The 18,525-nt window shown below is 35.2% G+C and overlaps 2 protein-coding genes across 4 annotated transcripts; both read left to right on the top strand.

Moving 5' to 3' along the window:
* Positions 1-6,288: 6,288 nt before the first annotated feature.
* On the top strand, positions 6,289-10,063 carry LOC106368874. Its single transcript, XM_048751168.1, has 6 exons — positions 6,289-7,329; positions 8,388-8,443; positions 8,581-8,811; positions 9,027-9,321; positions 9,422-9,618; positions 9,695-10,063. Exons 1-6 carry the CDS (start codon positions 6,553-6,555, stop codon positions 9,852-9,854), a joined length of 1,716 nt encoding a protein of 571 aa, XP_048607125.1. The 5' UTR covers positions 6,289-6,552; the 3' UTR covers positions 9,855-10,063.
* Positions 10,064-10,803: 740 nt separating this feature from the next.
* On the top strand, positions 10,804-12,670 carry BNAANNG09400D. Of its 3 annotated transcripts, none has more exons than XM_048751202.1 (6): positions 10,804-10,823; positions 11,250-11,530; positions 11,626-11,835; positions 11,937-12,097; positions 12,193-12,267; positions 12,348-12,670. In XM_048751202.1, exons 1-6 carry the CDS (start codon positions 10,819-10,821, stop codon positions 12,465-12,467), a joined length of 852 nt encoding a protein of 283 aa, XP_048607159.1. In that variant the 5' UTR covers positions 10,804-10,818; the 3' UTR covers positions 12,468-12,670. The 3 variants fall into 3 exon arrangements, with proteins under 3 accessions (XP_048607159.1, XP_022544817.2, XP_013646620.2); XM_022689096.2 differs by lacking the exon at positions 10,804-10,823 and adding an exon at positions 11,043-11,060; XM_013791166.3 differs by lacking the exon at positions 10,804-10,823 and adding an exon at positions 11,076-11,156.
* The last annotated feature ends 5,855 nt before the right edge of the window (positions 12,671-18,525 follow it).

The raw sequence follows: 18,525 nt of genomic DNA, 5'->3' as shown, positions 1-18,525 counted from the left end.
ATGCTGGTCATGGATTTTTGTTTCCAGTCCGTTGTTTTGAATTGAACTATTATTGGCATAGAGTACTACTTAAACTCCATCGATGATTCCAATGTACATGGAGCACAAACGTCTCCTGTGAGATTGGTAAGCAACTGGGCCAAACATTAAGAGATGGACCTCGGGGTGATATTGGCAAAGCCCATATGCCAAGACCGCGGGAGTACTTAAGGGAGAGAAGCAGAGGAGTATATCTTATCCTAACGGCTTCGTCTTCTTCCGTTAGACTAAGATCACCATTGTTGTATCTTGAGCTTTAGTGTAACCTCCGGAAAAGCTTAGTGGATTCCAGGCACCGATCCTGAAGGAGACGTACCTCCTCACATTGACAGGGAACTCTAAAACTTCGCGTGTGTCTTTCATCTTTCTTTCTTCTGCTTCGTACTTTCTTGTGAGTCTGTGGAGTCGCGATCTACAAACAAACGAGAGGCGTGAGTGAGTGAGTTAGATAGAACACCAAAGAGAGAGCGAAGAGAGAGTAGTCATATCGGATTCTTCTACAAGTGGTATCAGAGCTCGGCTAGAGCACGAGGAGGATCCAGAGGGAGGATCGACAATCAGAACCAGTAGACGAGTCTGTTCTACAACGATCAAGGTTCGAGGGGAGCGCGTAGATCAACTAGAAGAAGTTGATCGCAGTCACAAAGGGAGTTTCTCATTCTGATCTCAAATAAATTGAGTTGATCTTGAAACTGTGGTTGTGGATCTGGTTACTGTGAGATTAGTTTCATCGTTATCTGCAGGTAACAAGAAGTCGATAATCACGCATCACCGGAGATGGATCCTACACCAGGAAAGTTTGAGATCGAGAAGTTCGATGGAAAAGGTGACTTTGGACTTTGGAAGTTCAAGATGTTGGCGCAACTGGAAATCCAAGGATTACTATCAGTATTGGAGGATGAGGTCTCTAAATCAGAGACTGATGGAGGAAAGGTAGAGGAGGGAGTCGAAGTCAAGAAAGATCCAAAGAAGGCTGAAAGGGATCTAAGAGTAAGGAGCTTGTTCAGTACATGCTTAAGTGATGTGATCTTGAGAAAGATCATGAACGAGGCAACAGCTCTTGGGATGTGGAGAGCACTGGAAAGAGACTATCAAACCAAGTCACTCCCGAACAGAATTTACCTTAAGAAGAAGTTCTCTTGCTTCAGGATGGAGGAAGACAAGCCACTGGAGGAGAATTTTGATACATTCCTGAAGCTAGTAGCTGATTTGGCAAGCATTAAAATCGACATCTCAGACGAAGACCAGGCCATACAGCTACTGTCAGGGCTACCTACAGCCTATGACCCACTAGTACATACACTACAGTATGGTACTGGAAAGGACACTCTGACGGTGAACGAAGTAATCACTGCAGCGTACTCAAAGGAGGCATAACTAAAGCAAAAGGGATTAAATACACGAGGCAAGCAGTCAGAGGGCCTTTACAGTGAGACAAGAGGGAGGGCATCAACCAGGAATGACTTTGGAAGCAACAAGAACGGAAACTACAAGTCTAAGAACAGGTTCCGCTCAAAATCAAGAGGGAAACAGACGATGAAGCAAGATAAAACGTGTTGGGTCTGTGGTAGTGATGAGCACTGGAAGCGAGATTGTCCTGAAAGGAAAAGGTCATCACAATTCACAAAGCCAGGAGGCTCAGCAAACGTGGCCAAAGAACTACCTGGGCCAATAGCGCTAACAGCAAGCCTGGTGGTCTCAGACAGTGAATGGATCTTGGACTCTGGATGCACCTTTCACATCATGCCACACAAAGAATTCCTATCTGAGTTTGTGGAGTTTGAAGGAAACAAGGTCCTAATGGGAAACAACTCTGCTTGCACAGTGCAAGGAATGGGAAAAATAACTATAGACAACCATGATGGGTCTATAGTTATATTGAGTGGAGTGCGGTACGTTCCAGAGATAAGAAGAAACCTAATCTCCTATGGCCAACTAGAACAGGCAGGGTGTAGTTACAGTGGAAAGGACTACATGGTCAAGTTCTACAAAGCAGGGAGAGAAGTCTTATCAGGAAGATACATCAACGGTCTTTACTACCTCGAGGGCACGGTGAGGAGACCGGAGGCAAACGCAACTACAGGAACAGTAGATCTCACAAAGAGATGGCACACAAGACTTGCGCACATGAGTCTGCGTTCAATGGAAACGTTAGCAAGAAAGGGACTTCTTAAGAAAGAAGAAGTTGGGAAGCTAGAGTTTTGCGAAGGGTGTGCAATGGGAAAAGCTCACAAACAGAAGTTTCCCAAAGCAAAGCACACAACAAAGGGAGTTCTAGACTATATTCACACGGACCTCTGGGGATCACCAAACACTGTGATGAGCTTATCATGGGCTCAATACTTTCTTACTCTAACAGATGATTATTCTAAGAAAGTTTGGATATATTTTCTGAAAACTAAATCTGAGGTGTTTAACTATTTTGCAGAATGGAAGGCACTTGTCGAGAACCAGACTGGCAGGAGAGTAAAGAGCCTGAGGACCGACAATGGGCTAGAGTTCTGTAATCAGAAGATGGATCAGCTGTGTAGGGAATCTGGAATCAGGAGACACAAGACTTGCCCCTACACACCGCAGCAGAATGGAATTTCAGAAAGAATGAATAGAACTATAATGGACAAGGTTCGAGCAATGCTGAGTGAGACGGGTCTCGACAGCAGCTATTGGGCAGAGGCAGCTTCTACTGCAGTTTACATCATAAACAGGTCACCAAATGCGTCGATCAGATTTGAGATCCCTGAAGGAAAATGGTCAGGCCATGAACCAGAGTATGGTCACTTAAGGAGCTTCGGGTGCGTAGCCTACGTTCACCAAGTAAAGGAGAAAACAACCCCAGAGCGGTTAAGGGAATTTTCTTGGGATACGCAGAAGGGACTCGAGGTTATAGAGTATGGCTGATCGAAGAACAAAAGGTGGTCGTGAGCAAAGATGTAGTGTTCAACGAGGAAAAGCTGTTTAGAGACATAGAGAAGGATCAGCAAGGTACTGAGAAAGATCAAACGCAGCAGTCAAGCCAAAGGAGAGTAACGTTTAGAAGCGTTCTAGAAGACGTATGTGAAGGAGAGAGCTCACGCTCGGGTGGAGATCCTAAGGAAGTTGGCGCACAAGGTCAGGAAAGTCAAGAAGAAAGTACTACAGAAAATGAAACAGAGAAAGAACCTGAGGAAGATACTGAGGGAAAAACAGAGTGCCTAGAAGACTATGTCTTAGCAAGAGACAGGAAGAGGAGGGTGATCAAACCACCGTCAAAGTTTGAGGATGCTGATTTTCTGGCATATGCATTAGCAAGTGCAGAAGATATAGACATATGTGAACCAAAGAGCTATCAAGAGGCAATGAAAAGTAAGGATCGAGAACGGTGGAATGGTGCAGCTGATGAGGAAATGGAATCGTTAAAGAAGAATCAGACATGGGATTGGGTGGAGAGACCGAGAGGACATAAAGTAATAGGTTGTAAGTGGCTCTTTAAACTCAAGCCTGGAATCCCTGGAGAGAATCAACCACCAAGGTACAAAGGAAGGTTGGTTGCAAAGGGTTACGCCCAAGTTGAAGGAATTGATTATAACGAGGTGTTCGCGCCAGTCGTAAAACATGTCTCTATACGACTCTTACTATCAGCAGTGGCTCATTTCGACCTAGAGCTAGAGCAAATGGATGTTAAGACGGCATTCCTTCACGGAGTATTGAAAGAAAGAGTCTACATGGAACAGCCGGAGGGGTATGTAGAAAAAGGAAAGGAGAAGATGGTGTGTTTACTTAGAAAATCACTTTACGGACTGAAACAGTCACCAAGAGAGTGGAACCATCGATTTCACATGTTCATGATGGAACAGAAGTATGAAAGGAGTGAATATGACCCGTGTGTTTACATGAAAGGGTCGAGTGTAAGCGATATTGTCTACCTACTGCTCTACGTAGATGATATGCTTATAGCTTCTAAGCAGCCTAGAACGGTACAGAGGCTAAAGGAGCAGCTAAGTCAGGAGTTTGAAATGAAAGACTTAGGCCCAGCAAGGAGGATACTGGGAATGGACATCTTTAGAGACAGAGTCAGAGGGGTGCTGAAGTTATCTCAGGGTGACTACCTAACAAAAGTCCTGAAGACTTTTGGGATGTCTGATTGCAGAGCAGTCAGCACGCCGCTAGGTTCACAGTTCAAATTACAGAGCCTAACTAAGCCAGAAGAACAACAGCAAGCACGAGAGATGGAAAACATACCTTATACCAGCGCTGTGGGGAGCCTGATGTACGCAATGGTTGGCTCCAGACCAGACCTAGCATATGCCGTGGGGGTTGTGTGTCGGTTCATGAGCAAACCTGGAGTAAGTCACTGGTTAGCAGTGAAGTGGATAATGAAGTATGTAAGAGGAGCGTTAAAATTGAACTTAACGTTTACGAGGAATGAAGACTTCATGATCAGAGGCTACTGCGATTCAGATTATGCCTCAGACTTAGACCGGAGTAGATCGATCACGGGTTACGTCTTCACGGTAGGAGGGAACACAGTCAGCTGGAGGTCGTCCCTGCAAAAGGTGGTAGCTTTGTCAACAACTGAAGCAGAGTATATGGCGTTGTCAGATTCAGTAAGAGAAGGCCTATGGCTAAAGGGAATCTGTGAAGAAATGAAACTAAACAAGGGTGAGGTGGAGGTTCATTGCGATTCACAGAGTGCAATCTACTTAGCCAAGAACTTTGTATACAGAGAGAAGACGAAGCATATCAAGACTAAGTATAACTTCATCAGAGAAGTTATCGCAGACGGAGATGTTAAGGTGGTAAAAATTCATACTTCGGTAAACCCAGCGGATATGCTGACCAAGACTTTACCTGGAGAAAAGTTCGAGGGATGCTTAGCTAAGCTAGGCGTCGTTGAAGAAGCTTGAAGAAGCGTAGGCACAACCGTCTTTGGAACTGAGAAGACGGTGGAGCTAAGTTAACATCTCGGAAGACAGAGAGATGAGGTTCAGTCGAGATCAGACTGATGACGAGAGCTCAAAGTGAGGACAAAAGAGCTCGGTAAAAGGCCAGGATCGGAAAAGCTCCGACTAGGAGTTGGTCGGAAGCTCACGGAGGGAAAAACATCAGTTCAGTTTGTTTACCAAGGTGGAGATTGTGAGATTGGTAAGCAACTGGGCCAAACATTAAGAGATGGGCCTCGGGGTGATATTGGCGAAGCCCATATGCCAAGACCGCGGGAGTACTTAAGGGAGAGAAGCAGAGGAGTATATCTTATCCTAACGGCTTCGTCTTCTTCCGTTAGACTAAGATCACCATTGTTGTATCTTGAGCTTTAGTGTAACCTCCGGAAAAGCTTAGTGGATTCCAGGCACCGATCCTGAAGGAGACGTACCTCGTCACATTGACAGGGAACTCTAAAACTTCGCGTGTGTCTTTCATCTTTCTTTCTTCTGCTTCGTACTTTCTTGTGAGTCTGTGGAGTCGCGATCTACAAACAAACGAGAGGCGTGAGTGAGTGAGTTAGATAGAACACCAAAGAGAGAGCGAAGAGAGAGTAGTCATATCGGATTCTTCTACATCTCCGTAATTATATTTTACTTCATCGACTGATCAACATATCGTGTGTGTTTTATTTCATGATCGTGTCTGAGAAAGACAAGCCTGTTATTTCAAGGTGATGGGTACTATACGAAGGAAGGAAGCCGAAGGTATACAGCTTGATAAGCAGATTCCTCCTACATATTCATTGTGGCTCTTCCTGAACATTCCCTTTTAAACACAACAACTTACACACGTGAGCATGTATATACAAATATTATACTCTATGTTTCATATTAAGTGTCATTTTAAATTTAAGCACACGGATTAATAAAACATTTGATTTTGCATATTTTCTATACAAAAACATCATTAACCATATACCTAACCATATTTAAACTAATAGAAAAAATAAACTAGAAAATATAAAGTTAATAAATTATACATTGAAATGCTAAAACAACACTTATTTTGCAACAAATTTTTTTCTACAACAACACTTTATATGAAATGGATAGAATATATGCTTATAACTTGACCAAGAAAAAAACAGTCAAAACAAAAATCTTGTTATAACTTGTGTTGGATCTTAAACAAAATTGTTAAAAAAAATTGTTTGATGTATAGTGTTGAACTTAATTGCTAGAGTTTTTCCTTTATGTGGTTAATTTGTTCGGTTCTGAGTTTTCTCCATTTATAATAATTCACTCTTGGCTTGGATGATTTCATTTGGTTTTGGTTTATTCTAGTAAAACCATCATAATAATTAAGTAATTACATTATGATTTTGGACTAAGTAAACATAAAACTTTGACTAGTTCATGAAGTGAGTTAATGCATCTTGTTGACTATGGAGATATGCATGAAACTAACTTTTAATTCTTGGAATCTATTTATATCTCTTCATTTTTCAGATTTGGAAAAGTAGATTTTCTCGGAAACAAAGAATTCAAAAGTTGCACCGCCACCTCTTCGGATATTTTTGATTGTTCACATTCAGATTCAAACTCGATTCCGATGAAGGAAACCTCAAACAACGGTCACGAGAAGACTCTCCCGCCTCATCCTCACCTACCGAAACTCGAACCGCCACGTGGCACTCGCGTCTCGTCAGAAGAAGCGACGCATCAGTCATCATTCACCGTCGATATGATGAAACTCATCCGCCAAAGCGGGAACGCGATCTCCAAACGCATCTCGATTCTGCACGAGAACGGCGCCGTTTCGAAGAAGGATCTCAACGAATCCGACGTGGCGGAGTTCGAAATCTCCGGAGTCAAGGTCCTCGTGAAGCTGAAAAGCGAAAAGGAGATCAGAGGCCGAGTCGCTTTCTTCTCGAGATCTAACTGCCGAGACTCCACCGCCGTCCGATCGTTTCTCCGGGAACGAGGCTTCGACTTCTCGGAGATCAACATCGACGTCTACGCGCACAGAGAGCGCGAGCTGGTCGAGAGAACAGGGAGCTCTCAGGTCCCTCAGATCTTCTTCAACGAGAAACACTTCGGAGGATTGATGGCGTTGAATTGGCTGAGAAACAGCGGAGAGTTCGATCGGAGGATCAAGGAGTTGCTGGCGGAGAAGTGCTGCGGCGATGCGCCGGCGCCGGTGATGTACGGTTTCGACGAGGAGGGAGAGGGCGGCGGGGTGGATGAGATGATGAGTTTCGTTAGGGTTTTGAGGCAGAAGCTGCCGATTAAGGATCGGTTGATGAAGATGAAGATCGTGAAAAACTGTTTCTCCGGCGCCGAGGTGGTCGAGATATTGATTCATCACTTGGATTGCGGGAGGAAGCAGGTACGATGATTTTCAAATTATAATCGTGTGTTACGCACGTATCGTATCTTTACGTAGACACTACCAGTTACTTTCGGTTGAGATCAACATTAGGGTCAATTCAAATTAATAATCTCAAATTTTAGAAAAGGTCAACCAGATATTAATATATATGATTTATTTAGTTTTAGGTAAGCTTGGATATTCTATTTCGGCACTAGAATTGAAACAACATGACAATATGTCACATTATGAAAACCGAATCTAATCAACATGTCAATTAATTTTTCGCTAAATTCAATTAAAAGCGGATATATTTTTTGTTTTACATTTTTTCAAAAAGTTAATTTTTATATTTAAGTTTTTTAGTCGTATTTGTTTTTTTTGTTTAATATTTCTTTTAAATGATTAATAAAATGTTTTAGTAATTGTAGTTCGTTTTTAATTAGAACGATTGAATTCGTTATTTTTTTTGTTTTAACGCGAGAAAATTTATTACCACGTACGTAACCCGTGGTCATACATTGCTTGTGCATCAGTACAAACATGTGATCTCGTGAAACATTGCGAGTTACAGTGCATTGTATTTACGAAGTAACAAAATAGTCAAGGAAACTTTGAACACAAGATAGGTAGATTACTTATTGGTATTGTTAGTTTTTTTTTATTGGTATTATTAGTTACGACTTTTTTTTTTGCTTAAATATTAGTCAGGACTTCTTCTTTTTTTTTTGTTAAAGGGTTTTCACTATTAGTTACGACTGAAAATATTAATATAAGTATTATTTTTAGACAAATGTTTAGCCAGGGATTTTATTCTAGAACAAGTATTTGGGTTTGTCCTAATCTGATATGAATTATCCAAATCACCTAAAGACTGTTAAAATTATCTGAATAACCACCATACCTACCATTACCCAGAATATCGATTCCTGATCATATAAATAAACTAATAGAGACTATGATAATACTACCTAAAACTTTGATTGTTTTGCTTAAATAATAATATATTGCACGTCTGCATAATTCTTTATGATTTAATTTTCTCAAAGCTTATTTGGTTGCTTTCTTATATGCAGGCCGTCGAAATTGGCAAGAAACTAGCCAAGAAACACTTTATCCACCATGTCTTTGGGTACATATAAATGCATTTTCTTCCTTTTCTCATTTAAAAAGGATTTCACATAAATATTATTCGGCTTCGTTAATTGAACTTTTTTTTTGCTAAAATTTGGTTATTGAACTTTTCTTTGTTTTTAAAAAAAATTCTAGAGAAAATGACTTTGAAGACGGAAACCATTACTACCGTTTCCTTGAGCACGAGCCATTTATTTCAAACTGTTACAATTTTAGAGGCTCTACAAATGACATGGAGCCCCAAGATGCAGTCATGGTTGGTCAGAAGCTATTCAAAATCATGACTGCTATTCTCGAGTCTTACTCGTCTGAGGACCATTCTCGTGTTGATTACATGAGAATCAATCAAAGCGAAGAATTTCGAAGGTACATAACTTCACTTTGTTTTATTTTTTTCTATCAAAATATTTTCTTGCTTTTCTAGGAATAAATTATAATTAGTTTTGCTATGTTTAATTTTTTGGTCTTTCAGATATAAAAAACAAAGCTAACATCATAATGTATTAAAAGTGTGATTTGATTATGTATACAATATAGTTGAACTGATTCTATTTTGGTTAATGCCTTCTAAATGGGTGAAGGTACTTGAATTTGGCTCAAGATCTTCAACGGTTGAATCTTCTCGAACTCTCAACAAACGAGAAATTAGCATTTTTCTTGAATTTGTACAACGCAATGGTGATCCATGCTTTGATCAGAATCGGACGTTCCGATGGAATGATTGCAAGAAGATCCTTCTTCACGGACTTTCAGTACGTCGTAGGAGGCTACTCTTATTCCCTTAACTCCATAAGAAACAACATCCTTCGAGGCGGTCATAGACAGTCTTATGCATTTATCAAACCGTTTATGAGAGGCGGTAACACACATCATAAGGTAATGGTGGTCCATGCTTCGAGTTGTATGATTATGTGATTGTATATATATATATAGTTTGTTTTTGGCTTGATATTATCTCGTCTTTATATAATGGCAGCTTGGTCATTCAAAACTTAATCCACTAGTACATTTTGGGCTTTGTGATGGGACCAAATCCAGTCCAGTAGTGAGGTTTTTCACACCGCAAGGAGTTGAAGCTGAGCTCAAACAAGCAGCTAGAGAATTTTTCCGAAACGGTGGAATTGACGTTGTCTTGGACAAGAGAGTCGTTCATCTATCAAGAATCATCAAGTGGTAACTAATTAACTGTCAACACAAATTTTTTAAAATGATTGTCTATTTAACATGCTTTGTTGTCGTAAATGTATAGGTATAAGGAGGATTTCAGTGAAGGGAAGAAATTGTTGAAGTGGATAATGAGTTATGTAGATGCAAACAAAGCAGGTCTTTTAACCCATCTTCTCGGTGAGGATGGAGGAGGTTCTGTTCACATCGTCTACCAAGACTATGATTGGTCTATCAACAGTTGAAACTAGTATCTAACTAATGATCTATATCATTGATACTTGGGATCCCTTGATGCTTTGTATTAAATCTGTTTTGACTCTGTTCATGCATGGTTCACTAGCAATGTACTATTTGAATATTATGTACAAATCAGTTTAGTTTATTAGACTTTGACGAATATTAGACTTTGACGATACAACACTATATAGATGATACATTGATGCTACAACAATCACAGGGAATTCTATATTTAAAAGAAAAAACCATTCAGATAACGTCTTGTGAATTATCATCACCAATGGACTACTTGGCAACTTTTTTTTTTGTGGTTTGAGTAGACTTGAAGCAGCTTCTTTTTCTGAACCAGAAAATGAGTAGAGGTTCCTCTTGCCTTTCTCCTTTTCTTGCCTTTGCTCACCTTTTACTCTCTTTAGTAATAAAAGTCTTCCCTTAAAGCTAGTTTGAGAACTGATGAGAATGTTATAATCAGTTTTAAAAGAAACAAATTGAAACAATCAAATAAATAGTGTGCTTCTGATTATTATTTCTCTTCACCGGCGTGGTTTTACTCAAATTTTATAAATAAACGGTGAAGAGGGTTGTAGATGCAATTAGTAAAATATTAATCAGACAATTAGTTTCTAACTGTCACAAATGTTGATGAACCACATGTTTGATTGTTACCACTTGATGATTCTCGTGTTACCACATATATTTAAATGTTAATGTTCAAAAAAAAAAAATTTAAATGTTAAATTGTTTATAAGTGACAATCAGACAAAACAAGATTTGTAGCTCACATGTTTCGACAACTATGGACTTCCCGTTATAAACATTTTCCTGTGTACTTTCCATGTGTTCTATAAATAATTAACATTTTAATTAGCCATTTTCATCTACCATTTTGGTTGAAAACTAAGGATTTGACTGTTACCAATAAATTACTTGATGTTATTGCTCAATATTATTAATGAATAAAATTACAACATGCTGTAAGTTTTTCTCTCCAAAGCTTTACTATTGTTATCTTTATTTTTTAAAGATTTTGTATTTTATTATAATTATATTATCCCACATTTGTTCAATGTAATAGTATATATATATATATATATCCATGTATTAGATAATTGTTTTAAACAAATTTTGTTATTAATATTGTGATGTCAGTTATAGAAAATCCTAGATATTGTTCCCCAAGTTTTACTTAATATCTAAGTTAGACTTAACATGTAAGTAATTGTATTCTTATATAAATGATTCATTATTCATGGAATAAGACACACTAATTCGTTCTTTTTTCTCTTCTTGTTTATAACAAATATAATGTTAGTGTTTTTAGTTGTTTTAAACTTTTAAGTGATTCTCTTCCTAAGTGAAAAGAGAAGACTCTAGTTAAATAATAAGATTTGATTTTGTAGGGTTGAAGAAGAAACAAACAAATACGAGAACATGGCTACGCAGCAAGAGGATGAGGAGAAAGCGTTGGTGATATGGAGCATCATCAACTGTCCGATACCCGATGGCCTTGATCCTTGTCTTGTGGTTCCGAGAATACAAACGGCGCTGGAAAAGTCAAGACGCGGCCGCCCCTATGGTCCTCTCTCCATCACTGCCATCAGCAACAACCTAACAGAGATCCCTGGCGAAGACGTCATGAGGAAGCTTTCTTCCGCTGGAATCTCTCTTAAACATGCTCACAGTTAATCTTCTTTCTTCTCTCTCTCTCTCTTTTACTTTTAAGATTTTTTGAGATTAGGGTTTGGATTCAGCATTGCTTTCCATTTTCTGAAGCAGGAGTTAGTACGGATATGTATCAGTGGGCCCGTAGGAATCCTCCTCCGGCTACTATCATGGTCATATCCGGTCATGTTGAACTGGAATGTTTAGCTTCTACATTTTCTGGTCTTAAAAATAAAGGATACAGAATTCTTCTTACATATCCTCAGCGAGACCCAGTTTTAGCCTCTCTGCCTAAACACTGTTTCTGGGAAACTTTACTGTCAGGTGTTCTCTCTCTCAATAACCACCAAATTTTTTTTTTCTTTTTTTTTTTTAATAACCACCAAAAAAATTTCTGAATTACTTTAAAACTTTTTTTTTCGCAGATACCGATAATAATCTGGAGACAACAACAAGACTTGTTTTTCCTTACAGGTTGGATCATGGAACGGGCGAATTACCCTGGTCTTGCTCAGTATGCCATTATGATGCCCCAACCTTTGAAGATTTCACCAAGCATCTCAAGTGCGAAACACATGCATATTTTGTAAGCATCTCTCTCTCTCTCTCTCTCTCTCTCTGCTGCTTTTATCAATACATTTTTCATTGTCTTTATATTTTACCACTCTGGTTGTCAAGCAGGAGTGGGACATGTATGCTAGTAAGAACAACGTGGATCGTACTAACCCTGCTAACTTGCAGCTTGGTCGCTCACCGGTATGTTTAGATCAGCTATCTCATCTAGTCATAACAAGAAGTTGCTTTTTTTTATGCCTCTAAGACTGATTTCTTTGCAGGAGTGGGACTTGCTGGCTAAAGAAAGTATGTTGTATCGTTCTGCAATTCGAAAGCAGCGCGGCGCTTTTGCTCCTCCAAAGAGATCAAAGATGTGGGTTGATGCTACAACATTTAAGTAACCATTCAAATTCTTCAATTCAAATTCTGAAGAAGAAGCTGGAGAATAGGAGAAGAGGGCCCATAGGAAGCCATTTCATATGGTTATCTATCTTATTAAAAAATTTCAAAAAAAATCTATCTTATTAAATATTTATGTAATAAAAAAAGATATATATGGTCTTATATATGCATGGTAAAATTAAATTAAAAGAACTTTACAATAGCCAGATGCAGAGAAATAAATCAAACTTTTTCTTTAAAATGGAGAGAAATATCTCAAGTTCTTTGTGATATACACTAAATACAAGCTGACTTGTAGACGCAGAGAGGCAGAGAAATAAAAAAAAAACTATAAAAACAGAACAGCCTAGCTAGTATTAGAGAAACAATTCTAACCGTACTCTCACGAGGAGGAGTCAATACAAGCCAAGCTGGAGAAGTATGGACGATTCGAAGGCCAGTTACAAAAAAAAAAAAGTATGGACGATTTTTTTTTTTACCAAAAAAAAAAGAGGACGATTTCATATCTCCTATATATTAATTGAGAAACATTTAAAAAGTTATAATTTGTAGTTTGTATTAATTAAAAAAATATCATGTTGTCACATAATTAGAATGTTAATTTTGCTTACGTGACGACTTGAAAATCAATTGAAAATTGTGTTAGTCCAAAATTAAATTGCTAGAGAATGTTATATTATATAGTATGTCCATTATGGACCATTCATTTATCAAATTAAAATTATTATATATTTTTTTCTTAAATAAAACCTACGAAATTACCTAATGTGATTAAGATATACTCTCCCGTTTCAATATAGATGATGTTTTAGAAAGATTATTTTGTTTCAATTTACATGAAGTTTTGAGAGTTTAAGGATAATTTTAATTTTATTGGAAACTATTCAACCAATTAGATTTTACAGTCTTTTTATAATTGGTTAACTGATTTTAAAATTATATCTTTCAAATATTTTTTTCAGAAAAATGTGGTTTTCTTAATCTTTGTGCACTAAGGAAAAACATCAAGTATTATGAAACAGATAGAGTATATGACAATTAATGATTTTAAATAATAAAGATTTGCTAACAATCTGTATATTTTCTATCATTTTTGTTTAATTATTTATTATTAAAATACATTACACAATTACATTAATCATATAATAAACATTTAGTTATTTTTGTATATGTTGTATTTTGAATTTTTCAAAACAAGTATAAATTAAAATTGTTAAAAGTCTCACATAAACTTTTGTGATCAAGGTTTAATTTTTTTATAACCAGATACAATGATTATAAAATCATATAAATAAATAATTTTATTTTAATAGGTGTTTATGCTAGTATATATATAAATAAATATATAAATATACATATATATATATTTCAAATCGTTTAAATTAAACTTTACATCATATGAAAATACATACTTATATTTTGATATCTGCGTTGAACATATATTGAAAAGTTAATATTTTAGTTTTGAAATCTTCATTGTTTTTTAAATGATTATAAATTATTGAAACCACTAAACATTCCACATTAAAAAAAAATCGTTGGTGTAAAATTTTGTTACACAAATATGCAAATAATCATAAAATTCTATGAGCAGAAACCTCATTTAATAAATATCCATATTAAATGTATACTATATATCTATGTTAATATCATTTAAATTTAATTATATCATATACAATAGATAAGATTGATTGTTTTGATTTATTTACCCTAAAATGATTGTGAATAAACAAGAGCACTCGTTTGATTCATATGTGCACGCCAATTTATTACATAATAGTAACTGATTTCATAGTTATTTAATATATAATTATTATTTTATTATTTCATAATATGTAGAAAAACATAAAATAAGTTATAGATATAAAATATTTATGCACAAGACGCAGATCTTAACCTAAGTATATATCTCTTTAATAATTTTAAATATTAACCATTTCTAAATCTCAGGTCAAAACAAAAATATTGAAGATAGATAGGATTGACACGTAAACGTAAACTTCTCAGAACCATAATTAACTTTTAAATTGTTAAATCATGATATAAAACCGAGTTTACATAGTTTCATTATAACCAAATAGTATGTCTCGGATTATTCGGCCTAAACGTTAGGTTTTTATGCGATAAATGATTTTTTGATTTAAAATAATTTTAAAAATGGGATCAACTCATCAGTAAACAAATTATGTAATTAACAAATTTTTTTAAAAATAAATTGTTTAAAGGATAAAAATATTAATTAGATCAAAAATATTTTATTTTCTATACGATATTTTTTCAATTATTTTCATATAATTTTATTCTACGCAAGACGCAGGTCTTATCCTAGTGGTTAACTGTTTGGAAATGTTTTTGTAATAAAGTACTTTATTCTCGGTACTGTGTTATTATCCCTTTCTTATTAAAGGAGGAGCATTGCTAGAAATAAACCTTGGCCTCATGTGTTTATTACATGAGTGCCATTTCCTAGGTGTCATCACCACATGCACTCTCATTTACTTTTTAGAAAAACCCTTCATGAACTAGAAAAATTACATACAAATGCCATTGGTCATTACATTATACTATATGATTTCGGATTTCAAAAATCACTTTCGGATTACATTTCGATTTCCAAAAAAAAATCGGGATCTAAATAAGGCAGCATATTAACTCCTTTCTAAGGTAGACTTTATGATATGTTCAAAAATTTGGAAGTGTTTTATTTAAATAAGGCAACACAATAAGTGTCTCATCGATCGTTATGTACGCTTTAGTACAATTTTTGATTCTTTAAACATGGTACAACTAAGTTCTTTAACCTGTATCGGTACTTGGTACATCTAAAGTTCATATCAAAATTCATAAAACTAATCTTGCAACAAACAAACTATGTTTATCATAAAACTAATCTACAATCGTTTATCATAATATTTATATCATAACCTATACGAATGTTCATATCAAATCGTTTTATGATATTTTTGATTCAATTCATCGAAAATAACCAATTAAACCCAAGACTTAATGCTTCAAAATATTAAGGAAACACAATTGAATTGTTAATGTAATCAAGGAAACTAAATTCAAAGAATTGAAAAACTTAACTTAATCGATAAGGGAATGATTCTGATATATTTTTGTCGTGACCATCACTGATACATCTAAAGTTCATATCAAAATTCATAAAACTAATCTTGCAACAAGCAAACTACGTTTATAGGAGTAGGATTTCTTGAAGAATATATGATGAAACCTACGAACGGAAATAATGGTATCATCGACCACAAAATCTGTTTTTTTGTACTACACATCCCGTAAGTATTCAACATCTGTAAAAAGAAAGATATACATTTGTATAGTATCACATGGTTTGAACCCTTTTTTTTTACAGTAACGTCGTCATTAAGTGTGTCGCTTATGGTGCACTTGCTCATGTTTTCAATGATTTATGGAATTCTATAGATGCAAACATAATATTATGTGTTTTATAGTGTTGACAAATTAATTGGGGACAAGGTAATCTATTGTATTTATTGTATATACAATAAATTAATAGGAGCTGATATTATATGTATATTTTACTAATATTTTTCATATTTCATAATAAGGCCGATTTAAGAGGGTTACTAACATTGATGGGTTTTTCAAAGTTGTCTTCGACCCCATTGGTGTTCCAGAAATTGATGCTTTACGATTGAGATGATACATGCATTTACATATTTTGTTAAATAATGTTTTTAAATTCTTTAGATGATCTATTTGCTATATTGCTCATAATAGGATTGCAAACAAAAACTTATGAAAGCATTATTGACAGCAGTTATTTTGTCTCTATTTTTAATTTTCTTTTGTTTTTTTATACATTGTTCCTTTTATATTTTATTAGACTGTTGTTTATGTTTCATTTAATATTATATTTATAATTTATCCGCATGCAAACAAATATACAATTTAATTTTAATGGCCATCGCATATAAATTTATATTGACATACTAAAATTTTTAGCTATAATCAGTACTTCCTTACATATTTTTTTTTTACTATAACTTTAACTTTTGTTATATCTACATATTAAAAATTATAATATTTTAATAATCTTCTTGCCCCGTGCAGGGCACGGGTTATCACCTAGTTATTATGTTAAAGCATCGTGTAATTCAGTATTGAAAACCCACAAAAATCTCCAAAGTAAAACCATTCGCCTTATGTTAGCTAGGCATTACGAAACTATCTCTATTGCTACTAATACTTTCAAATTGTTTAAAGCATTTCCAATCTCACTTTATTTTTCAATTTAAAATAAAATTTAGAGTAAAAAATGCTTCAATAGTACTCTATTTTTACTCTATAATAGAATAAAAATGGGTTTACTCTATATATAGAGTAAATTGTTTTTTTTTGTTTATCACTCTATTTTCCACTTTAAAATAAAATATCATTGGAGTATATCACAACTCTAAAATAGAGTTACTCTATTTTAAAGTGAAAGATATAATTAACTATTGAAGATGGTCTTACAGCATCATTAGTGATTAGTCTCTCCCAAATAATATTTAGATATTATTATATCGTATTTCTAGTAATTTAGTTTTGTAATTAAAATTTAATCTTTAAAGAGATAGGTGTATCAATTAGAAACTGACATGCATATAGTTAGTCTCTTAGGAAAGATCGCATAGGGGTCTGAACTTTTCCATGAAGAAATTGAAACTATGTAAGAAGATGAGTTTCTTGACACTGTGAAATGCAACCTAATGCATGTTTTCATCGGCAGCTACACCATCCCTGCAATCTACATACACGGTCCAGTTCGTAATAGAATCAGCATCACAACAAACTTCCAATATCCTTCTTCCAAGTCAAACATCTGAACAAGTACATCTTCATGAGGACCATCATCATCGTCGTCATCATCATTCAGTTCATTTCACAATGTACACAATTTTGTTCAAATCACTTTAGCTCTTTAGACTTTGACGATCAAATATTATATTAAGTAGATGATACGTTGATAACGTCCTATATATCAATTATCATCGGTCATCACCTATGGAATAATTTGCCACTTTCTATATGGCTGGAGTAAAAGCAGCTACTTTTTCTGAATTAGAAAAATGTCTAGAGGCTTTCTTATCATATCAACATCCTCTAGCTTTTCTTGCATTTGCTCACCTTTTACTATCTTTGGTATTAAAGTATTCCCTTTAAGCTAGGTCGAGAATTGAGGCTGTTAAATCAACTTTTTAAACAATTAAAATAAACAGTGTGATTCTAATTATTATTTTTACTCAAGTTTTATAAATAAGCGGTGAAGAGGGTTTTAGATGCAATTAGTAAATATTAATCGGATAATTATTGAGAAACATGATTTGAGCTCACATGTTTCCACTAGGACTTGATGTTTAACCGTCACAAATAGAGTTACGAAACTATCTAACTTGGAACACGATCCTCATGTGTACTTTCTAAGTGTTCCATAATATATTCCCCTACCACTTCAATTTATTAAACAAAATAATCTAAATTATAAAAAATACATTACTAATTTACTATCATAATCATTTAATCATGCCCTTTTTATTATAAAACATAATCTCAACTATAAATTATACATGTCTAATCGGTCAGTTAATTCATGTAACCGATTGTGTTAGCCATTTAATTAACGATCGTGATTGCATAACCACCTAGACAAAACTAGTACCCTGGTAGAAAGAAAAAACATAAATATATTTTATACTGCATACAACTTAGATTTCATATCTAATTTGATATCAAAGCATTGTAAGTGATTCACGCTGCATATCCATTTAACAAAAATAATATATATATTTTAGTTATGAATCAAGTATCATGTGAATGAATTTATCAGGGTGAGTTCTAATTCAATTATGTGACGTTTTCATAAAAGTAAATAAATTATGATCAAACAATATTTATTTTGATTAAACAATAAACTAGCTTACGAAAAGCGAACGTTTCTTTTCGATCTCTTCAAATTAAACTTGAATTTTCTTTCTTTCTTTCTTTCTGCTTCTCTTTTCATTTTTCTTCTTCTTTACGTTGAGTGGCCTC

The sequence above is a fragment of the Brassica napus genome, chromosome A1 (assembly GCF_020379485.1).
Source record: "Brassica napus cultivar Da-Ae chromosome A1, Da-Ae, whole genome shotgun sequence".
NCBI lineage: Eukaryota > Viridiplantae > Streptophyta > Magnoliopsida > Brassicales > Brassicaceae > Brassica > Brassica napus.
This window is presented reverse-complemented; position numbering and strand designations above follow the sequence as displayed.

Coding starts and splice junctions, on each gene's coding strand:
- BNAANNG09400D (XM_048751202.1), top strand. Junction 11,836..11,936: donor CTGGGAAACTTTACTGTCAG/GTGTTCTCTCTC, acceptor TTTTTTTCGCAG/ATACCGATAATAATCTGGAG. Junction 12,268..12,347: donor TGCAGCTTGGTCGCTCACCG/GTATGTTTAGAT, acceptor ATTTCTTTGCAG/GAGTGGGACTTGCTGGCTAA.
- LOC106368874 (XM_048751168.1), top strand. CDS start 6,553: ATGAAGGAAACCTCAAACAACGGTCACGAGAAGACTCTCCCGCCTCAT. Junction 8,812..9,026: donor CAAAGCGAAGAATTTCGAAG/GTACATAACTTC, acceptor AAATGGGTGAAG/GTACTTGAATTTGGCTCAAG. Junction 9,619..9,694: donor CTATCAAGAATCATCAAGTG/GTAACTAATTAA, acceptor GTAAATGTATAG/GTATAAGGAGGATTTCAGTG.